Below are 24,013 nucleotides of genomic sequence, written 5' to 3' on the forward strand. Positions count from 1 at the left end.
CGTTGAGCAATATGAATAGATAAAAACATGCCAGATCGGCTCTGTTTCCGTTGTTGTGTTTTGTTGTGTGTTTGTGGTTTGTAGTTTCTTGGCGATGATGATATCGAATTGTTAAGGGGGAAAAAACCCCCCGAGGGCCCAATTCTCATTTTCATCGGGTTTAGGATTCCGAAATCGCCCACCTACGTGTCCCAGTCGAGGGGAATTCGTATACGGTCAACGTACGGACAAGTCTTATCAGACTATCAGCCCCTCGGCCAGGACCCATGAGTCGAAGAACGAACGCGGTGTGTCCGCGGCAGGAGAGTCAGTCAGCAGGCTAAGGGCCCGACATCGGATGTGCTTGGGCGAGGGGGAAAAAGAAGAATAAATAAAAAAAGACCAGAAGAAGAGGTAAAAAAAGCAGAAGGACTTCGAACATATGAGGCAAGACATGATGTTCGCGAAGATGGAATAAACTCATGGTGGAATCAGATACCGCCGCCATCTATCTCGGTGCCAAGGAGTAACATAACAAGGAGCTTCTTCTGCTGCAAGTCTTGTCCAAAGCGGACCTGGATTCCCGAGACGTTTTTGCGGTGATTCCCCGAGTTGGCAGCAGCAAGACCGGTCAGGTCCGAAAACCCAAGGAGCACCAGACCGAGACGCACCTCGCTATAGAGTCAGTCGGCTTACCATATCGTTTGCTACCCGGTAGCTGGCAGTTTCTAGACGGAGGACGATACAGGGAGCGACGAGGACGGACATTGGAAGACGGCATAGATATTCACAGTCATGTTTGATGGGATCCGAAAGTACGAAAGTGCCTCTGTACAAACATAAGTCCTCGGTGCCTACCTTACTTCGTCCGTGTTATTCACCTCACAACTGACCGACGCGAGGAAGAGAGGACCACCTCGGGGTCGCAGGTACGAATTACGAAGTACTTCGCAAAACCGATTAGGCAGCTTAAGTGTCACGATTTTTCACTGAAACGTGGGTCATCGGAACTTATTTTAACCGGTCCAACTCCAACAAGTCCAACAACGTCAACGGTGAACAGGTCGCTATTAGGATAACACTGAAGTGATAACTTAGACTGGAAGTGGGTTAAGCAGCGACTGCGTACCGGTATTTATCAAGTACCTTAACTCCGTACATCTCTACCAAGGTTCTTAGGTATACTTTATATATACGTCGTAACGCTTACTCCGTACCTTATAGAGCATTATTCCTGGCCTACTATAGGTAAAGAATAGTAATTCACACGCTTTACTACACTATTCCGTGCCTCTCAATATCTGCTATATCTATGCCAATGCTTATATATACATCGTAATTATAGGTGCTGTAGGTGCCTAATAAAAGTGGCTTTGTTATAGGGTAAAGCTCCAGCTCCGGGCCTTCACGGGATTAACCGTTATAATCCGTAGTTCCTTTGTTCCTGCCCGTGCTCCGTAATTGGACTCGGTAGTTCCCTTCAAGATGTACGTTGTAAGGTACCTTTTAGGGAACGAAAGCATGTGTTTGTTGTCGAAAGTACTTTTATATGTACCTATACGGAGTGATTACTTTGTACTCCGTACGGATACGGATACTTGGTAATAATTTCGTACTCATTCGTGCGTCCTACTTGCCATTTTTACCAACCTCCTCCCTCGACGTTCCCCTCTTATCCCTGCCCTGCCGCCGCCTTCCTTTGAAAGGTGACGCTTTGAGGACGTTACCTGTAACCAGTGACCAACTTCTGTTTCGTTCTTCGTTTCCCGTCAACATACGAAGTACACATGACAGATGGTACCAAGTACCTATGAAGTAAAAACTTGGCAGGAATTAGGGATCATGGACATCTGATGGTCCTGACCAGCCATCATTTTACCTTAGTAAGGTACCCGTGCAGAGTACCAGACCCATGTACTCGTGCCTTGTTCATCCCTCACTGCCAATCACGAGTCCGCTTCTTTTTTCCCACCTACCACTTCACCCTCGAAACACCCCAAAGTGCACATGAAAAGGATCTCGAAAACAACTCCCGGCAGCTATCATGACTTAATATTCTGCTCATTTGTCTGCCTCCGCCACAGAAGAATCCTGCGCATCTTCATAGACCGCGAGTCTCACAGCTCTTTATGCAACTGACTCTATCCACGAACGAATGCGAACATACCGACGACCTGCCATATATCTAAAGGATACCCACCTTTGATAGAATGCCCTGCTCTTTTCCGACTGCGACGAACGGACCGACGACGCTCTCTGTGGGAACCTTGCATAGATACAAGAGCCGGGGATACACTGCTTTCGCATCTTCGGATCCGTCTGGCTCTGGTCTGAGTCTTGCTACCTAGTTCGACACCGTCTCGCTGACGCCGACATCTGCCTTTCTTGGCGCCATCGCTCTCAACTTATCCACACAATTCTTTCTGGATTGCCTATATCCCTCCGACCTACCTACCGCCTGTCACTGACTCGCTAGCCGCCGGAAACACTGGCTAGCTTTCATCCGCCCTGACTTCCAACTTGCCAACGCATCACGAAAATCGAGACATTCATAATCAATCCTCCTACCGAGCATGCCAAGAGTCGTCTACCCTCCTTTCGGCTTCTCGACATAGCCTACAGAACCGGCTAGATTGCGGCGGGCGGTGGGGGACGCGCTGGCATTCATCGCACCACGAACGAATACCGCTCGCGACGTAGTGTGCAGCGCCCAAGCACCTCTATATGACCGTTGCCGCAAATTTGATGATACACGCCCCATCATGACAGCCCAGCCTTTGGATTCTGGCTATGACCCGTCCGACCAGACTTCAACAGGCCCTAAAATGTTTCGAAAACACAAATCACTACCGCACCCCTCCAAACAACAGAACCAAGCGCGAAGTGCTTCGGCCGACCGGAGGTCGCCAACGTTTGGACAGCACGACCTCGTTGACGAGACAGCCAATACTCTGAGAGAGGGCTTGCAGCGATCCACATCCCCCGTTTCTCAGTCGAGGCGGGCTCGGGCCGGGCCTGCGATGCCTCCAACCCCTCCGACTCACTCTCGGACATCGTCTAGCAGCCACTCCATCCCGCCTCCGAGCCCGATTCTTCCCGGTACACCTTCACGCAGCGAGGAGAAGGTTCATATTCGTGTCAACCGACCAGCGACGCCACCGAACCCGACGAGCCCCCCGACGCCTGACGAAACCCCACCGCAACACCATCGCCGCCCCAGGGCTCCTCTACGACCCGTCTTTGGAGATCGTTCCGTCTCCAAGTCTACTACGGGGTCCCGACCAGAATCTTTCCGTACGGCGAGAGAAGAGCCTTACTCCTCCTCGGGCGAAGATGATTCCAGGTTAACCATACGGCCGACATCCTCGGCACGCGCTACCCAATTATCCCTTTGTCCGGGCTCAGATACCAGGACAAAACAATCGCCACGGTCGTCCAGTCCAGGGAATGACACTGGCTCCGCAGCCGAGAAAGACTTTACACCGGGAACGAAAGGCGAATTCATCACGTTTGACAGGGAATCGATATCATCGAGTGAACACGAGCAGGACCTGAATCCTGACCCTGTGTCCCCTCTGATCCGGAAATCACGAAAGACTTCTGAGGAGCGCGGAACACGTCCCGCCGGCGGCGCTTCTCCGCGAAGACCCCGGATCTTAGAAGACGACGTTGTCGCGCTTTCGAATGCCGCAGAGACCCTGCGCTCCATGCCTTTGCACCAGTTATCTGCCGCTCACCAAACCCCGCGAGACGCATCCATGCGTGGCACGTCTCGGGTACAGCCGTCCACCCCGGATACCCGAACTGTTTTAGATGACCGAAGACATTCAGGAGTATCATCAAAGTCAAACGTTTCAACTGTGGTGGAGGTAATGCTGGTGGATACAACCACGCCGCATCGTCCACAGACGCTGAGGCATGTGAAGAAGCGACGAGCCCTGAGGGCTTCGGGTACCGAGTCGTCTCCTAGCAGCTCCCCTCCTAGCTCGTTGGTTAGACTTGAGGACGACACGCGACGACCGCGACCTCGCACCCGTCCGTCGGATAGACGCCAGGACAGCTATGCCTCTACTGCGACTCACAACTCAGTCGCGAGTAGCAAAGCCCGCCGCGAGATATGGAAAAGCGGTGGAATTCCCGTGGTTGTTGTTCCAAATCGACGGTCCTCCCTACATCCCCCGAAAACTCCATCCTTGAGATCAACCAGCAGCCGCAAGACGAACAGGAGTATGAGCGTCGGCTCGGCGCCACGTATAAAAGGTTCGACAAGCGGCGACGCGACCCCTGTATTCACCCGACTATCCCGGGGAACAAGGGCGCTTTCGGAGTCAGATCGCTCAGATCATAGGACTATGGATTATCCGCCTATTATACCAGCTCGGTCATCGTCGCTCTCGGCGCCGACAAGCCGCAATAACTCGCGCGCAGGGTCCATGATTGGAGAGAGCTTCAAAGCGTGGAATGATCCCCAACACTCATCACAGGCCCAAGGGACCGAGGCGCCTCCAGACACACTTCAGAGGATGTTTTCGCTCGAGTCGGGCCAGGAGGACCATCACCTGCACCCAATAGACTCTCATGACAAACCCGACATGGACCATTACGACCCGTTGGTCAACAGGAAATCTTCACGGAAGAATACGCCTTTCTCAGTGGTTTCTTTTGACACCAACGGGACTGCCCCTGAGGTGTCAGAGGCTTTCGCTGTCAGCATCTTCCCTCACCAAAACTCATCCATCCTCATGGTTGACCATTCGCCCAAATCGTTCGAATCATCAGACATTTCCCAGAAAGATAAGACGACTCCGGAGGGTACACCAGAGAGACCAAAGATTACTGCCACTGCGCCGGACGCCGATGATCCCGTCACGCCTCCGCAGCCTCATTTTCCGTCAGATGATGTGGATTCTCCCCCGAGGAATCCGCGGTCCCCTCCTCAACCCCCAGCCATCCAATTCATTCCAGCAACCCCATCGGGCTTGACGCCATACGAGGAGAGGCTGGAGAAACTGGGCAACTTTTTTGACGATGACATCGATGAGCCAAAGCCGCGGCGGAGCACCTCCCTGGTTCGTAGAGCTTTTAGTCGGCGACAACGCTCGGAAAGCTGCCCTCCTAAGGCAAGTCGACCCGGGTTCCTCACTCGCACGCTCTCACTCTCCCGCAATACCCGCCAAGGGCTAGAAGCGGCAAGGGAGAAGGGCAAGACGCCCGCTCATGCGTATCCGACCGTGGAAGATCCTCCTGTCGAGGAGGACAAGCTCCACCCATTCTGGCGACCGACATACAGAGACTACGACGATGACTGGGCGCCAAGTGCGGACGACGAGGACCGAGCCTACAGATATCCGCCTATAGATAACCGGCCGCGCAGGAGTCTGAGCTCACGCATGAGGAGGACATTCGCTATTCTGCCCCGTCAGGACGGAGACGACTACTACCCAGAGAATCGTTTTCACGGCACAGATCGGCGTACCATTCGGCGGACTCCGAGCGGTAACTTGCGCGTGATGAAGCGTCGGACGAGCTCCCAATCCCTGAGACAGAGAATGGAATCTTTGCGGCCATCCACGGCTCCTGGCGGCGACGGCCGTTCCCCGCCCTTTTTGCGTCGCGAGCGTTCTGGGGAACAAGCGGCTTCATCAGGCAGAAGACGTCGATTCTCCCTTTCCCACACAGTTGGGGAACTCCAGGAGCTACCCAGGCGGATGAGCGAACGGAGGAGGGAGAAGAGAACGCGGGAACTACGTCAAAAAATCAGTCGACCCCAAGAGGTCAGGGACAATGTTGGGGAGGTGATCCAGCGGGCCAACCGCCGAGACTCTCAGCAGCAGCCCAACCTTTCCATCAGCCATCACTGAGACGCATTGTATCGTTACGATTTATGAACCACGCTACTTGATGAAAACGAAAGGGGGAAAAGAAAAGAAGAAAAAGAAAAGAAGAAAAAATATCTGTTTACGGGACACGTACATGACCGGATCTTCGCTGCTGGAAATCGATTCTTTTGGGGGGTTAGGATAGGGTCTTTGGCGAGATGGTACGTCACGAAGACGTATCGGTTGCAGCATGCTCTTCAATTTTGGAAACTATTCATTGTATAGGGGGCAGCGCTGACTACGTAGGACGAGATCTTGTCTTTTAGAGGTGTGGCCGAGTTGGAAGTTGGGAGGACATGTTGTGGCCCCTTTTTCACGCATCATGATTGAACGAGTCTACGGATATTGACTGCTTTCTATCTGTACCATTAGATCCCCCTTATGCTTCATGATATATCACTCTGCGTACAGGCCGGCCTGTCAAAATTCGCAAGTTGAATGGGCATTGAGGCTTCCTCGGGGTTTATCTGGTTCCACCCAATCATGTGGCCATGTCTTCCTTCGTTTCGTGCTGCGCGGTGTTAAGAATCGGCTTATTTCCTTACGTTTACAGCAACTAACCTATCCTAAGCTCTTGTGGTCCCGTCTGTATCCCGTTAGGTTCGAACGGCGTACGGCAAAATATTTCGGGTGGCCTCGAGAAGCAGTCAGTGGCTACTACGACTTGGATGTTCGCGATGATAAAAGTACTAAAAATGACTACCCGCTGTTTCATCCCAAAATGCGTGGTGACCTTTGGTTTTTTTTTTCTTTTCGCAAAACGCCTCTTTCAACACCGATAAAACTCCAGCAAGATTAAGCAAAGTCCAGAACCCAACCCCCGCAGAAAAGGTAAGCAAGCGTAAGAGGAAGAAACGGCGAAGCGAAATAGTGGTGGCCTGGCATTGAAGACATCTACCGCTTGTCGTATCCGTGACCACCGGGCGGGCCGGGAGGGAATGACGTGCCGGGAGGTGGGGGAGGGCCGCCGGGGAAGCCGCCGGGCTGGGGCATGCCGGGGAAAGGAGGGAAGTTGGGCGGCAGACCGCCGGGAGGTGCGATGGTGGGACCAGGTCCAGCACCGGGGGCGCTATTGGTTCCCGGAGGGGGGATGCCCGCGGCACCCGGTAGAGGGAATGGAAGACCGCCTGGAGCGCCTGGAGGCGGGATGAAGGGGAGGCCACCGGGGGGCATCATAGCGCCATTGGGGCCGGTGGGCGGAGGGAAGGGGAAAGGTGGCGCGCCGCGGCCGGGCCCTTGACCTGGGGCTGTTGGAGAGTGTTATGTCAGAATTTGCCTTCCAGGCGAAGGAGGCGGAGTCGATGGAAGTCGAACGAAAGAGAGGAAAGGGGGGATACTTACGAGGAGGCATGCCTTGTGGGAATGGAGGGGCACCAGCTGGCATTCCGGGAAAAGGAGGAGGTACGCCTAAGATGGACAAGAGTGTCAGCCACATTGCATAGTTCTCGCCGAGTTTGGCGAAATAGGATAAGGAAAAAGAAAGAAAAAAAGGCCATTATGGGTCGACGCACCTCCTGGGAAGGGAAATGGAGGGGGAGGGAAGCCGTGGCCAGGTTGGTTTTGAGGGAGCATGGGGTTCGCGTGGGCCTGGCCTTCGGCGGCGTAAGACGAGGTGATGGAGTCGATGACGGACTGAGCCTTCTCGTGACCGATTTCTATCAAGGGCGGGATATAGTTAGCTCGGGTTGGACATCGATATGACCATGTGGTCGAGGCCCGACGACGGATGCGTTGTGAGTTGTGTTGGGGACGTACGTTGATAGTAGTCGACTACATTGCGAAGGTGGTTTCGGCCACTATTGTGATCCTTCCGCACGCTCATAGAGTCGTGCGTCAGGTAGACGTCGCAGTAGTCGCCTGTGTGGTGAGCATTGACGGTTAGTACCCGGGTCGATATCGACGTGCGGGATCGCGGCTAGGAATAGCGAGAAGAAATCGCTTACAGAAGACTACAGGAAACCAGGTTTCAGTTAGCTTCGTCAGTCAACCTTTGCAAGGGAACAATGGAAGGGCTTACACTTGGGCATCTTGTCATGAAAGAGTCGCAAGTGAACTAAAGCGAGTGTGGGTGTTCCAGAATAGGTGAGTAATTGGTAGGTGTCTTGATGGCAGTTGGGAAGATGTTGGGAAGTCGAGTCGCGAATGTCGCCGAAACTATCCGTCCAAAGGAATACAAGGTACGAAGTTACCCAAAAAAAATATGGCGAGGCTCGGGACGAGGCTGAAATGCCCCACGTGAGGCAGCAGACGTTGGGTTCCGGATGGACGTGGAAAAGGACTTATGATTGGTCATACTGAGCTACGATGACAGGGGTGTGTCCACTCTCAGCCGAACGCGACAGATTTCCTAAAAAGCATAGGAGCGATACGTTGGCTCCAAGTCTGGCACAACCCCCTCGAGCTCCCCTTCTCTGGTCAATTTTCAACATTGACCCCCGTCCACCTCTCACGAGGAGACTCCATTGCCTCCCGCACAGAAACACAAAGACGCCGCCGACGCGGGGTTCGGTTTCTTCCGCATTCGACTCGACACGATATCGAAATAGAGATATAGACGGGGCCGGACCATGGCAGCAACTCGATCGTTACTGCAGTACATCTGCAGCCTTATCCTTCTCGCCTGCACAGCTCACGCCCTCAAGTTCGAACTGCATGCTACGCCGCGTCATGTGAGGCAGGAAAGATGTATACGCAACTTCTTGACCAAAGATACCCTTGTCGTCGTGACAGCGACCGTGGGAGGATATAAGGGAGATGGCATGACTGTCAACATGCACGTACGTGAACCGATTCAGTTGAGATCTGACTCTGTCTTCTTCCGATTTCTCTTTCGCTCTTTCGCTCTTTCTCTTCTTTACCCCCAACTAACATGTATCTTTTTTCGTGTCCGTGACAGATCAAGGATGCTGTAGGCAACGAGTATGGAAAGCCCAAAGATGTGGCCGGCGAGCAGCGAACGGTCTTCACTTCCCACGCCGACGCCCCCTTCGACGTCTGCTTCGAGAACGTTTTCACCTCATGTACGGAAAACTTATTTTCTTCCCCTTCCCCTTCCCGCCCTTTCCTCCGGCGCTCCCTTTTCTTGCTTCTACTCGAGACTGTGGGAGAAGACTAATGATGCCGGTACCGCTCTGCAGCGCTGAACATTCCCAACGCCTTTGTGGAGGTGGAGCTCGACATCGACATCGGAGCTGATGCCAAAGACTGGGCCGCCATTCAGGCCACCGAGAAGTTGAAGCCCGTGGAGGCCGAGGTGCGCCGCATCGAGGAGCTCGTGGCGGAAATTACCACCGAGATGGACTACCTGAAGGCCCGCGAGCACAAGCTGCGCGACACCAACGAGAGCACCAACACCCGTGTCAAGTGGTTCGGCTTCTGCACCACTTTCGTGCTGTTGGCTCTCTGGGTGTGGCAGATCATGTACCTGCGCGCGTATTTCCGGTCGAAGCATTTGATCTAAGGGTTCCTTGAAACAGCCTAGGCTGGTGTGGACTGAGAAGACGGGATGTGGCAGTTTGACACTGCCACGGAGGTGGATGAAGAATGGGTCGGGCCAGAGCCCGGGCCTCATGGGAGGGATAGGGACGATAAATATTTATAAATGGCGGCCGCGTTGTCACAGCGTCTACAATGCTCGACTGGTGCCGGGTTGTCTGTGTGTTCGAGAGGACAGCAGCCGTGGGCACTCATTTGTGTCCAGGAGTTCAAAGGGCGTGTTTTTCTGGTCTATCTATTGCCCTAAATCCAGAGGTGGTTCATAAACTCATGAATGATACAGAATTAGCCTCATTGCATTTGTTCCTTCCTTTTGCCTTGGCACATTGCACTAGAAATTTGGTCGATGAACTCGCATTCCGCGCCCAATTGTGGTCTCTCTGAACTCCTATATACTTGGTCTTTTTACCCTACCTACCCAGCTTGCTTTAACCCCAATAGGCTAATTGATCATTCCAACGACCTAACGAATTGCAGGAATGCCTTGCGAAAGTACTACTTTCTATATTGTCACGATAGTTTACAGTTGGTATATATGCTGTTCCTGGGCAAAATCCTACTCGACATGCGTAGGCCAATTCGTACCTTTATTTATTGGTTACCAGGCATCTTCTGCCTATGATGTCAAATACAGGTAAGGTACTAAGGTAGTTCCTCGCACTACGTACCGTGCTCTCTACGGAGTTTGGTGTTTGGTGGGGCCTCGGTACTTTTTGCCCGGACAAGCGACATGCAAAATCACCGGCAATACACGCACACGGCCGTTGACACTGCGACAAGGCACTCTCTCATGTGCAGTTTCTTTTTTCCCTCCCCCTCGACTCTAGCCGTATAGACCCGTGTAACTCTCGCAAACTTCACGGCGCAGCTTCTTTCATATTGAACAGAACCAAAAGTTGGACAACCGTTTGTCCGTCGCAATGGCATACTTCTCTCGAGCTCTCCGCCCGGTAGCCCGGCGCCACCTTTTCGCCCCTCTTACCCGCCGTGCCTTCCTCTCCTCAAAGTCCGGCGCCAGTTCACCAGGCCCGACTGATCCGCAATCCGAGGCCGAACTTCAAGTCGGCGAACTGCAGGGCGCCAAGTTTCGCATCGAACCCCTGCGGAGGGTGGGCGAAGATGCGAAGACCACACGCGCCCGTCTCCTCTGTATGGTTTCCCCCCCTTCCCCTATCTCTACTCTACTCTACTCTACTCTACTCTTCCAGTGACCCGCAACCCCTTGACACTTCCGGGCGCTAATCTCTGCCATCATTCACCCCAACATAGACCAATCTCGAAAACGCGGCACTTTGGAATCCGACCTCCTCCTCTCCACCTTCGCCGACGCCCACCTCCCCACCATGTCCGTGGAACTGATGTCCGAATACGACCGCTTCCTCGACGAGAACGACTGGGACATTTACTACTGGGTCACTCAAGAGGAATCGCAAGAGCAGCAACCCCGGGACCTCGACACCGCCACTTTCGCCAGCGGCGAGGCCTACCGCGGCGTGCCCCCCGGGTCGCGAAAGACGGTCGATGCCGGCGCTTCCGACCCGCCCGTAGGCCAGGACATTCCCGTCCGGCCGCGACCCGAGGGCGAGTGGGCCCAGACCGTGGGTACCTTCAAGCCGGCCTACCGTCCTGTCCCGTCGCGCTGGCGTGACAGCGAGATCCTCCGCCTGCTCCGGGAACACGTTCGCAGCCGAAGGGCCGATCCCAGCTCGGGGAAGGCCGGAGGTCAGACAGGGGAGGGCATGGCATTCATGCCCCCTCTCTTTGACGTCCAGAGCACTGGGAAATCATGATGACGATGTGGTTGTTGCGCCTTCACAAAAGGGGGAAAGGAGGTGGAGGGTCTGAGGCACATGGGGCCTGGCACCTGAATGGCAGAAGGTCGAGAGAGTTATGCGCATGCACGGTCTGGGCCCCGTGAATATATATCTCTTGTATAGTACCTAGTGTAACCATACCCGAGAGGGCAACAGGCGAAAAGAAGGCTGGACGAGGAAAAAGGATGTATGGATTCACGGCGTCCACCCAACAGTCGCGCCAGAGAATGTCTGGGTCATACATGTGTACAGGTCCAGAAATCCCTAATGTAGCCAGACAAGAGACAACATCAAATCCAATTATAGAACGAAAAGAGGAAGAGAAAAACAAAAGAAGAGAAAGGCTTTGGTATACCACCCGGTACTCCCCTGCAATGCTGTTCGTTCGCTCCCGGACTCCCTGCCGAACGCTGGCCCCAGTACCCCCCTCAAACCCCAAGTTATCACCGAGCAAAGCGAATCCATTCCGCTGGTCCCGTAGGAGGCGGTTCCACACCAAAAAACAAAAAAAAAAGAAGCCGAGTAAGGGGGAATCGAGGCAAAAAAATAAACAACATCTCTTCCCTCCCTAACCGACCTGTCGCTCATTCCAATCGTGATATCATGAAAACTCCGCAGCAAAGAAGTCCCATCTTCATTCAGTCCCCCACTCCTTCGGGCAATATCCGCCCTAGACTCCTGAGCACCTCCATGGTAGGAAGCTCCTTCGTGCCCGTCGCCGATTTCTCTTTTTCTTCGCGCATCTTGAGCCGGGCCGCACTGAGCGCGAGTACTCTGTCGGCCTCACGTCCCGCCGTGTCGACTCGTTGCAGAAGCTTATGTACCCCGTCTGCCAGCTGATCCATCTTGAACTCGAGTGTCGACTGCACGCTTTTTATCCTCGCTTGCACCTTTCTTCGGAGTCCGTCGGATGAGGATCCCGGATCGGTAACGTAGCTCAGCATTTGCGCCTCACTGGCATCCAGGTACTTCAGGTTCGGCAAGCTGGCACCCGGCGGTGCACCTTCGGACGACCCGGACTCCGGGAACAAAGGGGGGAGCTCGACGGGCTGTGTGTTCTTCAAGGCGAGCCACTTTTTCTTTTCTTCTCTCAAACTGTAACGAAACATTAGATGTGATTAGTGGGGGGGGGGGCGGATAACAAAAAGGGGAAAAGAAAACGGGGGAACGCGGGGTTCAGCGATTTCATACCTATTCACTTTGCGCTCGAGTTGTTCAATCTTCTCTTGGTGCTCCAAATTCCTTGGATTCGGCTCTACTTTCACGGGTGGCTTTGGTACCTGTGATGCTGCTGCCTCATCTCTGTTGAACCAATTCCAACATTCCGACTTGGAGGCAAAGTCCTTGAGCAGCGATTCCTGAATGGCTCGGGCTATATGTTGTTAGTAACAAGATCGATCCTCGGCCGCAATCCGCTCAAGGCGGGACAGACCGAGTCGAATCGAAATGAACCTACCTCCATTGATCATGTGGGCATTCGTCGAGCCGTGGGGTGGCTTCGGTAAAAGGGCCCGTTCGCCGCACCAAGTAAGAAGTTGCTTCATGCGACGCGGCTCCATCAGCCCCTCGGCTTCTATGTGTTTATAGAACTCGGCACTGTCAACAGCATGATGTGGCGTCGCGCTGTGGCCGTTCTCAATGAGGGAGCTCGCCCTTCGTCCCCGCATGCCCAGGCTGCTCCTACGGGGTCCTTTGGCGTTCTTCCGCATCTCTTTGTTCCGGTTGATAACAGGAGTGTCGCTGACGGGAAGCGCAATCTTCTGGGATTCGATCGAGTCGTCCACGCTACTAGACGGTGGGCGGTGACGAGGCGCATCCATCGGCGTCCTCTCGGACGCGTCCACCTGGTGGTGATCGTGTTTCCTTTTAGCCGCCGCCCCGTTAGGAAGCGGCCGCTCGTCCGCCTTCTCGGCTGAATCATGCGCGCACTTCCTGGTCCTCCGTTTCGGTACGACAAGCTGGGATTCATCTGATACGCTGGGCTCTGGACTAAATTCATGACGTGACGATTTCCTGTGCGGTTCGGTCGTGTCCTTCGCCGTCGACTTTTTTCCCTTGGCAGATGTTTGTAATGACCGCGGAGATGGCCTGGCGGGGTCTTTTGGTGGTCTCCCGCGTGCAGACTTCTTTGTGGTTGCTGGGGCTGGGGCTGCTGTTGGAGGTTCAGGCTCGGCTTCTGAAGATGGTGTCGTCTTAGCTCGCTTGGAGGCACGCGTAAAAAGAAAATCGCCATCGCTTTCGTCAAAAACAGATGCCCCTGTATGCAAGGTCAGTACGCGGTGGTTCGTTTGGGCCGAGGGAAAGGGTGGGCGGGATAATGCTCAACCTGCTAGGCGCTTGCTTTTCCTCCGCTCGGGCTGCTCGTTGCTCATGCTCCTGACTTGTAACGGATCTAATATTCGTAGTACGGTCGTCATGGATGGCGCAATGTCAATTTAAGTCATTGAGCTGAAGCGTGGAAGAGAAACGGTAGATGAGTGTCGGGAGCCAGGGGACGCGATGCTCCAATGGGCGGAGAGTCGCGTCTCTGCCCGGGTATCAAGTCGCCGAAAGACGCGATGCAGTGTGCTCAGGTGGTAGGTAGCTGAGACGAGGCGATATATTCGGCAAGCCTAGTAAAAAAAGCGATGGGTCGAGGATTGTCGCGGGGCCGAGGGGTCGTGATAAATAGTCGCGATGGTGGGTTGCGAAGCGCGCAAATTGCTGGTGTTTTGCTTCTTCTGCTTTGAATTGCACTGTTTACTTTACCGGAAGAGACGATTCGACCTGTTTGGGGGGTCGATGCGGTACGTACCTGTTCTCTGACAGGGGATTACATGGCATGGTGACCCATAAATTCTCGAGCCTGGCATGCTGCATAAACGGGGGTCTCATATGCACTTATCACAGATCACCCCCAGTGTATCGACGAGTTATGCGTGTATAGAATATATCATTTAATCCGTGTGTTCTTACGTAAGAACTGAGACTTCCTGTCGAGTGACTCGACTGCGAGCCTAATTTACTCTGTACCTCCGTACTTAGCCAGCATTTTAGTTTGCGTTTGCCCCTCCCCCACCACAAAAAAGTCAATGGCGCCGCCCCTGCGGTTTTCGGGTGTTCCAGGTCCCGCCTCGGGCCCAGTGACGCGATTCAACTTTGTAGGCCCGTACTTAATTCTTATTTTTGCGCCTCTCTTAATAGGGACATTCTTCTCATGTTCTTCTTCCTCCCGTGATCTCTAAAAAGCTCCACGACGTCTAGCTTCACAACACCGACGTTATCGTTTCCTCTCATCCCATCTCACCATGGCGACCATTATCCTGGGATCCCAATGGGGTAAGTGGCGCATCTGAGCAAGGGTCTCGAGTTCGTTCAGAAACATTTTCAAGTTAAACCCCTCTCATTCTCACTCTCCGCTCCGGGATATAATATGCCCCGCGATTCCTGACATAAAAGTCCCTTTTTGTCACGTCTTCATTTCTTAATACATCCCTTACTGACTAGACTTGCCCATTGAATAGGCGACGAAGGTGTATGTATTCAACTTGACTTCATCCGGTTGCTCCTTTGCTCCTCACGTAGGCTCAGCCGATATCGGCTGGATGAGTCGAAGCAAACGCTCATCTCCTCGACGACATACCTGACTGTGTTTGACTGACATGCGGCATGTTGTTTTGCTTTTTTAGAAAGGAAAACTTACCGACATCCTCGCCCCGAAAGCCCAGCTATGCGCCCGGGCTGCTGTAAGTTCATTCCTAGCCTTTACCTTTAGGGCCTTTGTTATTTGGGATTCCACCTTAGGATTCCCGGACCCCTATTCCACCAAACCCATATGTATACATCCTTCACGCATTCGCGAGAAGATCGCGATTGCATGTGCTACTATGGGAATGGCAATGCTGAGACACCACTTTTAGGGCGGTCACAATGCGGGCCACTCCATCGTGTAAGCAACCCAGGGACTACCACAATACCAAGATCCCGCTAACCTACATACCTATAGTGCCAATGGCATCTCATACAGCTTCCATCTGCTCCCATCGGGCCTCATGACGGAAAACCTCAACCTCATCGGCTCCGGCGTCGTTTTCCATGTCCCCTCCTTCTTCAAGGAGCTCGACGAGTTGGAGAAAAAGGGGCTGAAAGGCGTCCATGACCGCATCTTCGTTTCAGATCGCGTCCATGTCGACCTAGATCTTCACGTTGCCGTCGATGGCCTGGAGGAGGTCGAGCTCGGAGGCAAGTCAGCTCCCTCGTCTCCGCACTGCAGGCAAAGAAACCTACCTCTGGCCGCAAGGGGCTAACTCATCGGAGCGGGTCTATAGCCAGCAAGATTGGAACCACATGTCGCGGAATCGGCCCGTCATACAGCACCAAGGCAGCCAGGAGCGGCATTCGTCTATCCGAAGTCTTTAATGCCGAGCTGTTCGAGGCCAAGATTCGTCGTCTCGCCTCGTCCTTCCAAAAGCGCTACGGGGACCTGCTCAAGTATGACGTGGAAGAGGAGATTGCCAGGTTCAACGAATACAGGCCCAAGCTAGCCAAGTACACCGTAGACGCTGTGGCCTTCATCAAGCAAGCCCAGGACAAGAACATGAAGATCCTCGTCGAGGGTGCCAATGCCCTCATGCTGGATATAGATTACGGCACGGTGAGCATCATTCCCCCCCCCCACCCCCCACCCCTGCGGCCTGCTTGACGTGCCAGCGCACCCGAGGTTTTAACAAACATTTAAGTACCCGTATGTGACGTCGTCGAATACCGGCCTTGGTGGCATTTTTACAGGTCTCGCCATCAACCCGACGAAGATTGATGAAATCATCGGCGTGGTCAAGGCCTACACCACCAGAGTAGGAGGAGGACCCTTCGTAACAGAAGACACGGAAGAGTAAGTAGTGCCTCCACTCCAGAACTTGTTTGCGCTACCTGCCGTGATGCCATACTTTGAGCAATGGGATCAACTAATGGGGATGGTAGGGCTGGCACTAAGCTTCAGGAGATCGGTCGGGAATGGGTAGGTGCAACAGCGTCTTTCTTCGGAAGGGGTTCATGGGACTGAAATCATTCGCTCAGGGAGTATCAACCGGAAGGAAACGCAGATGCGGCTGGTAAGTGGTTCTCTGTCCACCGCAGTCAAGGTACTTACTGACATTGGATAGGCTCGGTGAGTCGACTAACCCCTTACAACGACCGCATGGCCCGTGAAAGGGTTCTACTTCATTGCGGACAAACCTGACTCGTCATCTCGCAGACCTCGTTGTCCTGAAGTACAGCACAGTACGTCTATCCTCTACTTCGTCTCTGCACAAATGATCGTAATGCTGATTATCCATCTGCAGGCTATTAACCACTACACGGCCCTGAATCTCACAAAGGTACGGCAGCATGGTCCAACCCATGGCCCAAGATCACTACTTACTTTCCCGACTCACAGCTCGATGTTCTCGACACGTTCCCCACGATCAAGGTGGCAGTCGCCTACAAGGACCCGGACACCGGTGAAGTAAGTATTTACTTACCCTGCTTAGACCGAGATACCGCCGCCATCAGATATTCTACGCCTGTGTGCTGGCTCCTTGCTAACGATCTCGGTAGGAGATCCCCTCCTTCCCCGCGGACCTCAGCCAACTCGAGCGTGTCGAGGTGGTCTACCAAGAGCTGCCTGGCTGGAACCAGCCAACAGCCAAGATCCAGACCTTCATGGATCTGCCGGTCCAAGCGCGGGACTACGTCCACGTAAGACTTGAAGCCCCTTTCTAAATCGCAGCACGTTCTCTCCTTTTTTTTCTTGGCTAACCACAGGACTATAGTTCATCGAGAACTTCGTCGGCGTGAAGGTAAGCGCAATACTTTCACCTTTTCTCGAGCCACTGTTATCCCTTCTCCTTACTGACAGCAAGTCAGATCAAGTGGATCGGCACCGGCCCCGACCGCGAAGACATGATCTACCGCACATCCTAGGTAAGTGTCAGGATGAGCGCTGGAAATCGGACTAGAACTCGGAGACGAATAGAATAGGGCGTATGTCTGATGCCTAGCTTCTACGTCATATATATAAATATCGCATGGGCTAGAAAAAGATGACTGTCGGTTCGTCCCGGGCTATAGGGACGTCTAGAGAGAGAGAGAGAGAGAGAGAGAGAGAGAGAGAGGGAGAGAGGCGCCTGAGGGAGTTCCAGCCTCCGAAGAAGCAACGAGAAAGGGCAACTTGTTTCCAGCAAGACAAAAAAACAGAGTATATGGTCATCCCAGTACCATCATTTACGTCATCTCAGCGGAATCCCCAGCTATCCCACAAGTAGGATCCTGTCCCAATAGGCCACTCTCCGCGACTTTGATGATAGATTTGTACATCTGTTCCTGATGCCACGTACAACATTGGCATCGCTTCGCTTCCCCTCATCACGTTACATTGCAACCGACATTTTGAAAACGCCCTTTTTTGAAATACTCCAAAACATCTATGACATGGCGACGACTGTCGCTTGTTGCCACCGGATCCTAGTCCATATAAATTCAGTGCCAGAGGCAGAAGGTGCCCAATCCCTCCCCCGGACTCCCTCCTCCCCGGCCGAGACGCCTTCCAAAGTACGAAAGCAAAGCACCCTGTCCAGTACTCCCCCTTTTAATGTATACCCGATCTCATCGTAAACTAGATACACACAATCGAAGAGAAAACGATTAAGGGCTCAAAATCGCCCAAAGCGAAAACAATAACGAATCACGCCGGTGAACGCACTGCCCAGGGACAAGACAAAAAAGACTGCCTCATGTCGCCGTAAAGACTGCCTCATGTCGCCGTAAAGACTGTCTCCTCGGCCGTTTCTTCCAGAGTTCGGCGTTCAGGAAAGAAAGTGGAAGAGGTGAAGTCGTTCGTCGTGACAGAAAGGAAGACGTGATTGTGGTAAACGTGATTGTGGTAAAAATATGTGTTGATACAAGCGGAGAGTTATTATGACGGCCGTGTTGCTCGTGATGGCTCTGGCGTCTTTGGAGAGTATTACCCCGGCCAGCCGTTAGTGTTTAACATCAGCGCAACCGGAACTCCCTACTTCCGTGACTTAACAGTGTATGTTATCTGGGGTTGACGACCGTGCAGGAGCTCCTCCTCCAGCAGAGAAGACATCCTGGTTTGGTGATATGAATCTTGACCAACCGACAGGGTCATGTTCGGATAGATATCGCGCCACACCCTACGAGAAGCGGCGTGGGGGCCCCTGTCCTCCAGCAAGCACTTGCTGGTTCGGCGGCATTGGTCCCGCCATACCGTACGGGTTCATTTGCGGATTGAAGGGCTCAATGGCCTGTTGCATGAAAGCCCCGTGGAGGCCTTGTTGCTGAGTGACCGGGCAGTCCTTGTGGGCGAGCAGCAGGGTCTTGAGGTTGACCACCTCTTCACGGAGCTGCGTGATTTGCGCCGTCAGGGCATCATTCTCGCTGCTGTATAGCTCTACCTTGGACTGCAGATTAGCCAGCCACTGCTTTTTACGCTGCCTGCACTTCAGCGCCGCAACTCTGGATGCCACTGTTAGCAATTTGTTCGGTATTTCTCCAAGTATCGTCACCAAAAAAAAAAAAAAAAAAAAAAAAAAGAACCGTACCTGTTCCTTTCCAAGAAGTTCTTCCGTTTTTCCTCGTCTGTCATCTTGGATTTGGAAGTAGTGCTATCACCCTCCTCAGTCTTGGATCCATGATCATCATCTTCATCCTGGCTGTCATCTCCAATCGATCCAGCAGTGCTAGTCTTAGACTTCTTGCTGGCAGGGCCCTTGGCAGGGGCATCTTCGGCTTTCCTCCGACCATTGACGCTGGTCGTTGCGCCGCCCTTCTTGCCCTTGCCTCGCGCGTTGGGCTTGACCTGCTCACGCTCGTCAGACCCCGTGCTACCGCCTTCGCTAACGCTCCGCGTGGACGAGGGGGGAGCAGCTGGAGGGACGCCGTTAACGGAGGCCATCTGGTGAGCGGCATCGAGGGGTTGGACAGCAGGGGCAGGTGCTGGCTGCGCCTGCGCCTGCGCCTGTGCTTGTGAGGTGGGCGCGAAGCCCGGTGCAGAAGCGCCGTTCCTAGTCTGGGCTCCTTGGGCGAGCATGAAGAGGCCGTTGGCGGCATCGTTGTCGTGTGGATCAAAGGGACCGGCCGGTTTGGCCTCGGGTTTGGCAGCTGACAAGCCGTTAGGCATGTCCTGAGGCTGGGAAGTGACCGAGAGCTGATCCGGGGGCTGGATCTGACCGTCGCGCTTAGCGGCAGCCGCGGCGCTCAAAGCCGTGCGATGGAAGTCGAGAGTGCCAGGAGTCGCGGCGTTGCCGGCGAGTTGGGCAAAGAGCTGAGAGTTGGGACTTGGGACAGGGAACATAGACCCACTGCCCCCCGGCGTAAGTCCGGTCCTCAGTGAGGACTCGTTCGGAGTAGGGAACCCGCCGCGTATGTGATGAGTGTCGCTGAAGTAATCATTGGTCGGGCCCGACAGCATAGCCGGGCTCAGAGGGCCTGTTCGCAGCGAACCTCCTCCCCAGTTAAAGGGAGTTGTGCCGGTGCCAGGCAGCAGGGCCGAGGGTGATGTGATGTGGGCAACGGGGGGAAGTTTGGTGCCACCAGGAGTCTCTGCGCCTGAACCGCCACCGAAAGACTGCTCAAAGGGATTGGGCTCGAGGCTGAGGTTGTTGTCGCCGACACGGGTGGCTCCGAAGTAATCGGGAGTGTTATTTCCTTGCGGTTGGCCTGGTCGAGGGGGAGGGCCAAGGGGCTTGGCACCGTCGATTTCTGGCTTGGTGTTGTTCTCGTGTTGCTTTGGGTCGGTGGTGGGCGCAGGGTCTGAAGAAGGAAGGCGTGAGTAAGTTGCGAATGTAGTAAGGAAGCGGGCGACAGGGGCAATTGGGAGGAACAATCAGGAAGGGGGAAATGCGCCAATACAAAAGCGACGCATTGCGCGCGAAAAAAAAAAAAGAACGAAAAAAAGGGTTAGAAATGACGATGGTGAATGTTGATGATGCTCACCTTGGCGGGGTGGTGTTGGGTTCTTTGATGTAGACTGTTTGGGGGACTTCGACTCACCTCGACGGGAGGCGTTGTTCGCGGAAGTCCCCATGTTGGACGACGATGATGTATGAGAAGAAAGGTGAGGTAAGTGTGATCAAGTGCCGCTGGTTGTCTGGGAAAGGCGGTGGTATCGGTGGTATCGGTGGTATACGAAATCTCGTAGAAGGAGACACGGATGGGGGTAGAAAGGGAAGATGAGGTCAGAGGCGAGTAACACACAGAGACTAATTTTCGTTGGTTCGGGCTCTAACGCAACCGTCCAAACGAAGCAGAACGAAAGTCAAAAAGAAGCACTAAGAGAGTAGAGACGACGAGTTGAAAGGTCACAGATGGCCGAAGCTCTACGCTCTCCTGCGCCTCGAATTGTTGCGTCCAGTATCGGTCTCGTCGGCGACAAGCGACGAGGGCTGGCTCAAAAATACGGATAGGCGACGGACAATCGCGTGTTGCGACGAAGGGATTCGACGGACCAGCTGTGGATTTGATCATGCGTCCGATTCCGTCGAGAATTGTAAAGTTCAGCCTGTCAGCCCGTTTTCGCTGGTCAGTTTTGGGCGTATTGTGTGCTATGTGCGCGATGGGATATCGGTATGTGGTGATGGTGGTATTGGGAGAAACGGCACACGTCACTGAAAAGTATGACGTTGCAGGTTCTGGGACTTTAAAGAAAAAAAAGAAAAAAAAGAGGAAGGCAAAGAAAAGCACAAACGTCAGGGAAACGAGACGGGGGAGGGGGGGGGAAGCGGGTACACACAGTCTTGTCTTGAGTGCTGGGGTCAGGATCAGAATCGGACACGTACCGTGAATACGCAACCCCCATACTGGGTACATGGCGTTCTACGAATATGGGCGTTTGATAATACGCGATGAAAGTGCGGAGTGCCCGTCTCGAACCAATACGCGTGGTTCCTTTTGTCGACCTAGTTGGGAAGGCAATTCTCTGTACACTGTGTACTTACGAGCGTGTGTGGGGGGTGGCTGGGACGAGAGTGTATATCGACAGGGCCATGCACTATCCTTTACGGCGCCCCAGACAGTGTATCGATACTCCGTACCGTTTCCGGGTCGTTTCGTCCTGTCCCCAGCCACAGTGCGGAGCCGGGTCCACATCGCGAGTCGTAGCCCATGCACCAAAATATACACGTAGAGTACACGATTATTATTAATTCACGATGAAAGTCCTAAAAACCTACCTTAGGTTGCCTAACGCGCTTTTCTTTCTCCAAACCGGCTGTCTAACCAGTTAAGACTCTTTTCCTTGGGCGCCTACACGATTAGTAGGCATATATTTTATATAGTAGGAAACATAGGTCCACCGTCCAAGGGTACCTTAGCTTTGACCATAATACGGGAGCACTATAGGCACAACCCTTGGGTAATCAACTTTGCCCAACGCTATTTCTTTTTCCACGGAGTACCTAGGCTTAAGTGGAGCACCCACTAGCCCACTCTAACAGTCCCAACGCATGTTACTACGGAGTACAGTGCACAGTATATATACTGTACGGAGTGTTCTCTCCACCCGGCGAGGTCTATTAACCATCACGACCCCTGTACGAAATATTGTGCATTCCCTTCTTTGTCTCTCCAGTTATTGCCGTCATATCTCGTCGTTTTCTCTCTCCGTTTCTATATACTTTGGTCAGTTGAACTGTAGTCTCCTTGGTACTTCTCCTGAATCCAAACATCCTCACAAACTTCGAAATAAACGCTACAAAATTGACGTCCATCCAGCACTTTCAGGATGCAGCCCCAATCTCTACTAGGGACGTTTTCAACACATTCGTTCTAGGACAAGGGAAGATTCGTCTCGAAGCACGAACCACGGATAACTAATCACCTGGAGTCAAGTACGGATACAAATCCATTTGCCATCAGTGGAAGCCCTCGAGCCACTTTTTTATTTGTATTTTTTAACAACAAAAAAGGTCGCCTCGGGAGACCTCGCCATTGTTCACATTGCGGTGCCATGTCACCGATCGACAATGCTTTTACTCCTTTTCTTATCGCTTCAGGAGTTGCGATGTGGACTTACACCAGCCAAGGATGCCTGGACCGGTCTACTTTGGAATTTCTAAACAAACTCCCACCCGTCTTGTACATCGTACGAAGTACGTGGTGAGCCTTCGATTCGACTTGCGCCAATTGACGACCTCGCGTCGCTTGTTCGCCGACACACCGGCAGGAGCTGGGGTCTTCGACCGAGCCAAGAAGACCACTGGGGTCCAAATGCTGATAATTGCGAAGTACCTATTTCGTGGATTCGTCGAAAAGGCACATCACAAGTTAGGTAACACAGTGTGTCGGTACTCCGTTGGTCTTGACTCTGTGGCAAATCAACACCCACCACTGTACACCTCTACCAGGGTTTAATAGGTTAGCGTGTGACTACGCCCCACGTCTCCATCGCTCATTGGATTAGCCAGCAGATCCGTACTTTTCCACCTATTTTATATGGATAGGTATAAAGGCATATGACGATTTTAAGGACGATCGTGGGACTATCGTAGGAAGTGAAGCTATCACGACCTTATTAACTACCTAGATTAGTAATGGTGGTGGTAGTAAGGTAGTTATAGTGGTGATAGTGGGGATAGTGGCGAGATATACACGTGTAGTAAGTAGTCTTATTCAAGTATAGGTACTTATAAATACTAATATATTTCCTATATTAGGGTGTACTTCTACCCCACCGGGATCCCCTGTTATCCTTAACCAGTTATATTCGTTTGTATACGCACTAACCCATTAAATTCTGGTAGAGGTGTACTAGGATTGGTGGATACTTTGTGGTTTAAGGACGACGTCGCATCGCCTGTTCCCCGCTCTTGAGGTTTGAGCACCTCCTTATGAGTGGCCGTCTAAGTCATTGCGTCAGAGTACTAAGCCTGTTTTGGATAACGTGGGAGTCGTCTCCGTCAACCTTTCACACCGTTTCTTCTCTGGCAATGTCGCGATGTCGCGCTAGTGTCTCTCTCCCAGTGTGTTGCACACTCATCTTTGCCGTCTTCCAAGATTACCGGCACCCCCCACTTCGATCATAAGGCCGTAAATCCTCCAAGAGCATGAAAGAGGAATTGAAAGTGAGCATCAGTAGTGTACCGGTATTGTTGACTCTACCCCCTCTTTTGTGTCCCGCCGGAAGGCAGAAAGAAACGGTAAATCGAATACATGACGTCACGGAATGCAGGCAAAAACTCTGTCTCAGAATGACAGGTCAAGGTACAACAACAACAAGCACTGCCGAGGGACGGGGCTTAAGGTAATTAGGTATCCGTACTTCGTAGGTCGGTTGGAATGAAACGGAACCGACATCCGCCCACACGCTTGGTTCCGGTCTAGCTCATTTCCCGGGTCTCCATGACGTAATTACATTCCGTCGGTATGCACTCCTTTTGGGCGTGAGAACAGAGTGAATATTCACCAACGAAGTTCTCAGGGGCACAGCCAGTTCCCCTAATAACCACCCTGGCACTGAATATCTGCTTGTAAAGAAGGGTGAATTAGGGCTTGACGGCTACCGACGTTGATGTACGGCTCTCCTATCAGACCTGACAACCAATTACCTTAGTGTACATACACTCCGTAAATGTAAGCTCGCGGTAGTTCGTCGAGGGCCTTCAAGGCCCTCGACATTTGAAGTTTCTAATGTTTGCCCAGATTGATGAACGCATCAAATATGGAGTTGCCTTGCTCTTGGTAATGTCCCAGATTTTCATGCAAACACTTCGTACTGGCCATTGGTGCCATCGTGGGGGGGGCGCACCTTTTGCTTACCCAAGCGTGCGGGTAGCCACCTGCATCTTTTGAGATTCGGGATCTTGGTTC

At 53.0% G+C, this 24,013-nt stretch overlaps 7 protein-coding genes across 7 annotated transcripts; 4 read left to right on the forward strand and 3 right to left on the reverse strand.

Moving 5' to 3' along the window:
• Positions 1-2,741: 2,741 nt before the first annotated feature.
• Positions 2,742-5,840, forward strand: SODALDRAFT_279420 (hypothetical protein; the record flags this gene model as incomplete). The annotated part of the gene is made up of 2 exons (XM_028608167.1): positions 2,742-3,597; positions 3,793-5,840. The coding sequence occupies 2 exons, from the start codon at positions 2,742-2,744 to the stop codon at positions 5,838-5,840; spliced, it is 2,904 nt and encodes a 967-aa protein (XP_028465485.1).
• Positions 5,841-7,283: 1,443 nt separating this feature from the next.
• Positions 7,284-7,722, reverse strand: SODALDRAFT_279440 (hypothetical protein; the record flags this gene model as incomplete). Its single annotated transcript, XM_028608168.1, has 2 exons — positions 7,284-7,513; positions 7,614-7,722. Coding segments are annotated over 2 exons (339 nt in total), but the record flags the coding sequence as incomplete, so codon positions are not given.
• A 498-nt stretch (positions 7,723-8,220) lies between these two features.
• On the forward strand, positions 8,221-9,812 carry SODALDRAFT_334801 (endoplasmic reticulum vesicle protein). The gene is made up of 3 exons (XM_028612300.1): positions 8,221-8,635; positions 8,755-8,878; positions 8,996-9,812. The coding sequence occupies exons 1-3, from the start codon at positions 8,426-8,428 to the stop codon at positions 9,316-9,318; spliced, it is 657 nt and encodes a 218-aa protein (XP_028465487.1). The 5' UTR covers positions 8,221-8,425; the 3' UTR covers positions 9,319-9,812.
• Positions 9,813-10,273: 461 nt separating this feature from the next.
• SODALDRAFT_279485 (DUF339-domain-containing protein) lies at positions 10,274-11,143 on the forward strand (the record flags this gene model as incomplete). The annotated part of the gene is made up of 2 exons (XM_028608172.1): positions 10,274-10,502; positions 10,623-11,143. 2 exons carry the CDS (start codon positions 10,274-10,276, stop codon positions 11,141-11,143), a joined length of 750 nt encoding a protein of 249 aa, XP_028465488.1.
• Positions 11,144-11,805: 662 nt separating this feature from the next.
• On the reverse strand, positions 11,806-13,539 carry SODALDRAFT_340858 (kinetochore protein mis13; the record flags this gene model as incomplete). Its single annotated transcript, XM_028612994.1, has 4 exons — positions 11,806-12,262; positions 12,359-12,539; positions 12,624-13,424; positions 13,494-13,539. The coding sequence occupies 4 exons, from the start codon at positions 13,537-13,539 to the stop codon at positions 11,806-11,808; spliced, it is 1,485 nt and encodes a 494-aa protein (XP_028465489.1).
• Positions 13,540-14,343: 804 nt separating this feature from the next.
• SODALDRAFT_334805 (adenylosuccinate synthetase) lies at positions 14,344-17,444 on the forward strand. Its single transcript, XM_028612301.1, has 13 exons — positions 14,344-14,485; positions 14,840-14,892; positions 15,067-15,095; positions 15,153-15,388; positions 15,475-15,800; positions 15,886-16,037; positions 16,127-16,163; positions 16,223-16,257; positions 16,428-16,524; positions 16,584-16,652; positions 16,745-16,885; positions 16,960-16,986; positions 17,054-17,444. The coding sequence occupies exons 1-13, from the start codon at positions 14,455-14,457 to the stop codon at positions 17,108-17,110; spliced, it is 1,290 nt and encodes a 429-aa protein (XP_028465490.1). The 5' UTR covers positions 14,344-14,454; the 3' UTR covers positions 17,111-17,444.
• An 898-nt stretch (positions 17,445-18,342) lies between these two features.
• On the reverse strand, positions 18,343-20,234 carry SODALDRAFT_280356 (hypothetical protein; the record flags this gene model as incomplete). Its single annotated transcript, XM_028608232.1, has 3 exons — positions 18,343-18,664; positions 18,751-19,960; positions 20,144-20,234. The coding sequence occupies 3 exons, from the start codon at positions 20,232-20,234 to the stop codon at positions 18,343-18,345; spliced, it is 1,623 nt and encodes a 540-aa protein (XP_028465491.1).
• Between the last annotated feature and the right edge of the window lie 3,779 nt (positions 20,235-24,013).

This window comes from Sodiomyces alkalinus, assembly GCF_003711515.1.
Source record: "Sodiomyces alkalinus F11 unplaced genomic scaffold SODALscaffold_7, whole genome shotgun sequence".
Classification (NCBI taxonomy): domain Eukaryota; kingdom Fungi; phylum Ascomycota; class Sordariomycetes; order Glomerellales; family Plectosphaerellaceae; genus Sodiomyces; species Sodiomyces alkalinus.

What these genes read in the sequence shown, in the direction of transcription:
- SODALDRAFT_334801 (XM_028612300.1), top strand. Translation starts at nt 8,426, where the DNA reads ATGGCAGCAACTCGATCGTTACTGCAGTACATCTGCAGCCTTATCCTT. An exon ending in GCATGACTGTCAACATGCAC is followed by an intron (nt 8,636 to 8,754) that starts GTACGTGAACCG and finishes TGTCCGTGACAG; the next exon opens with ATCAAGGATGCTGTAGGCAA. An exon ending in CGAGAACGTTTTCACCTCAT is followed by an intron (nt 8,879 to 8,995) that starts GTACGGAAAACT and finishes ACCGCTCTGCAG; the next exon opens with CGCTGAACATTCCCAACGCC.
- SODALDRAFT_334805 (XM_028612301.1), top strand. Translation starts at nt 14,455, where the DNA reads ATGGCGACCATTATCCTGGGATCCCAATGGG. An exon ending in AATGCGGGCCACTCCATCGT is followed by an intron (nt 15,096 to 15,152) that starts GTAAGCAACCCA and finishes ACATACCTATAG; the next exon opens with TGCCAATGGCATCTCATACA. An exon ending in AGGAAACGCAGATGCGGCTG is followed by an intron (nt 16,258 to 16,427) that starts GTAAGTGGTTCT and finishes AGTACAGCACAG; the next exon opens with TACGTCTATCCTCTACTTCG.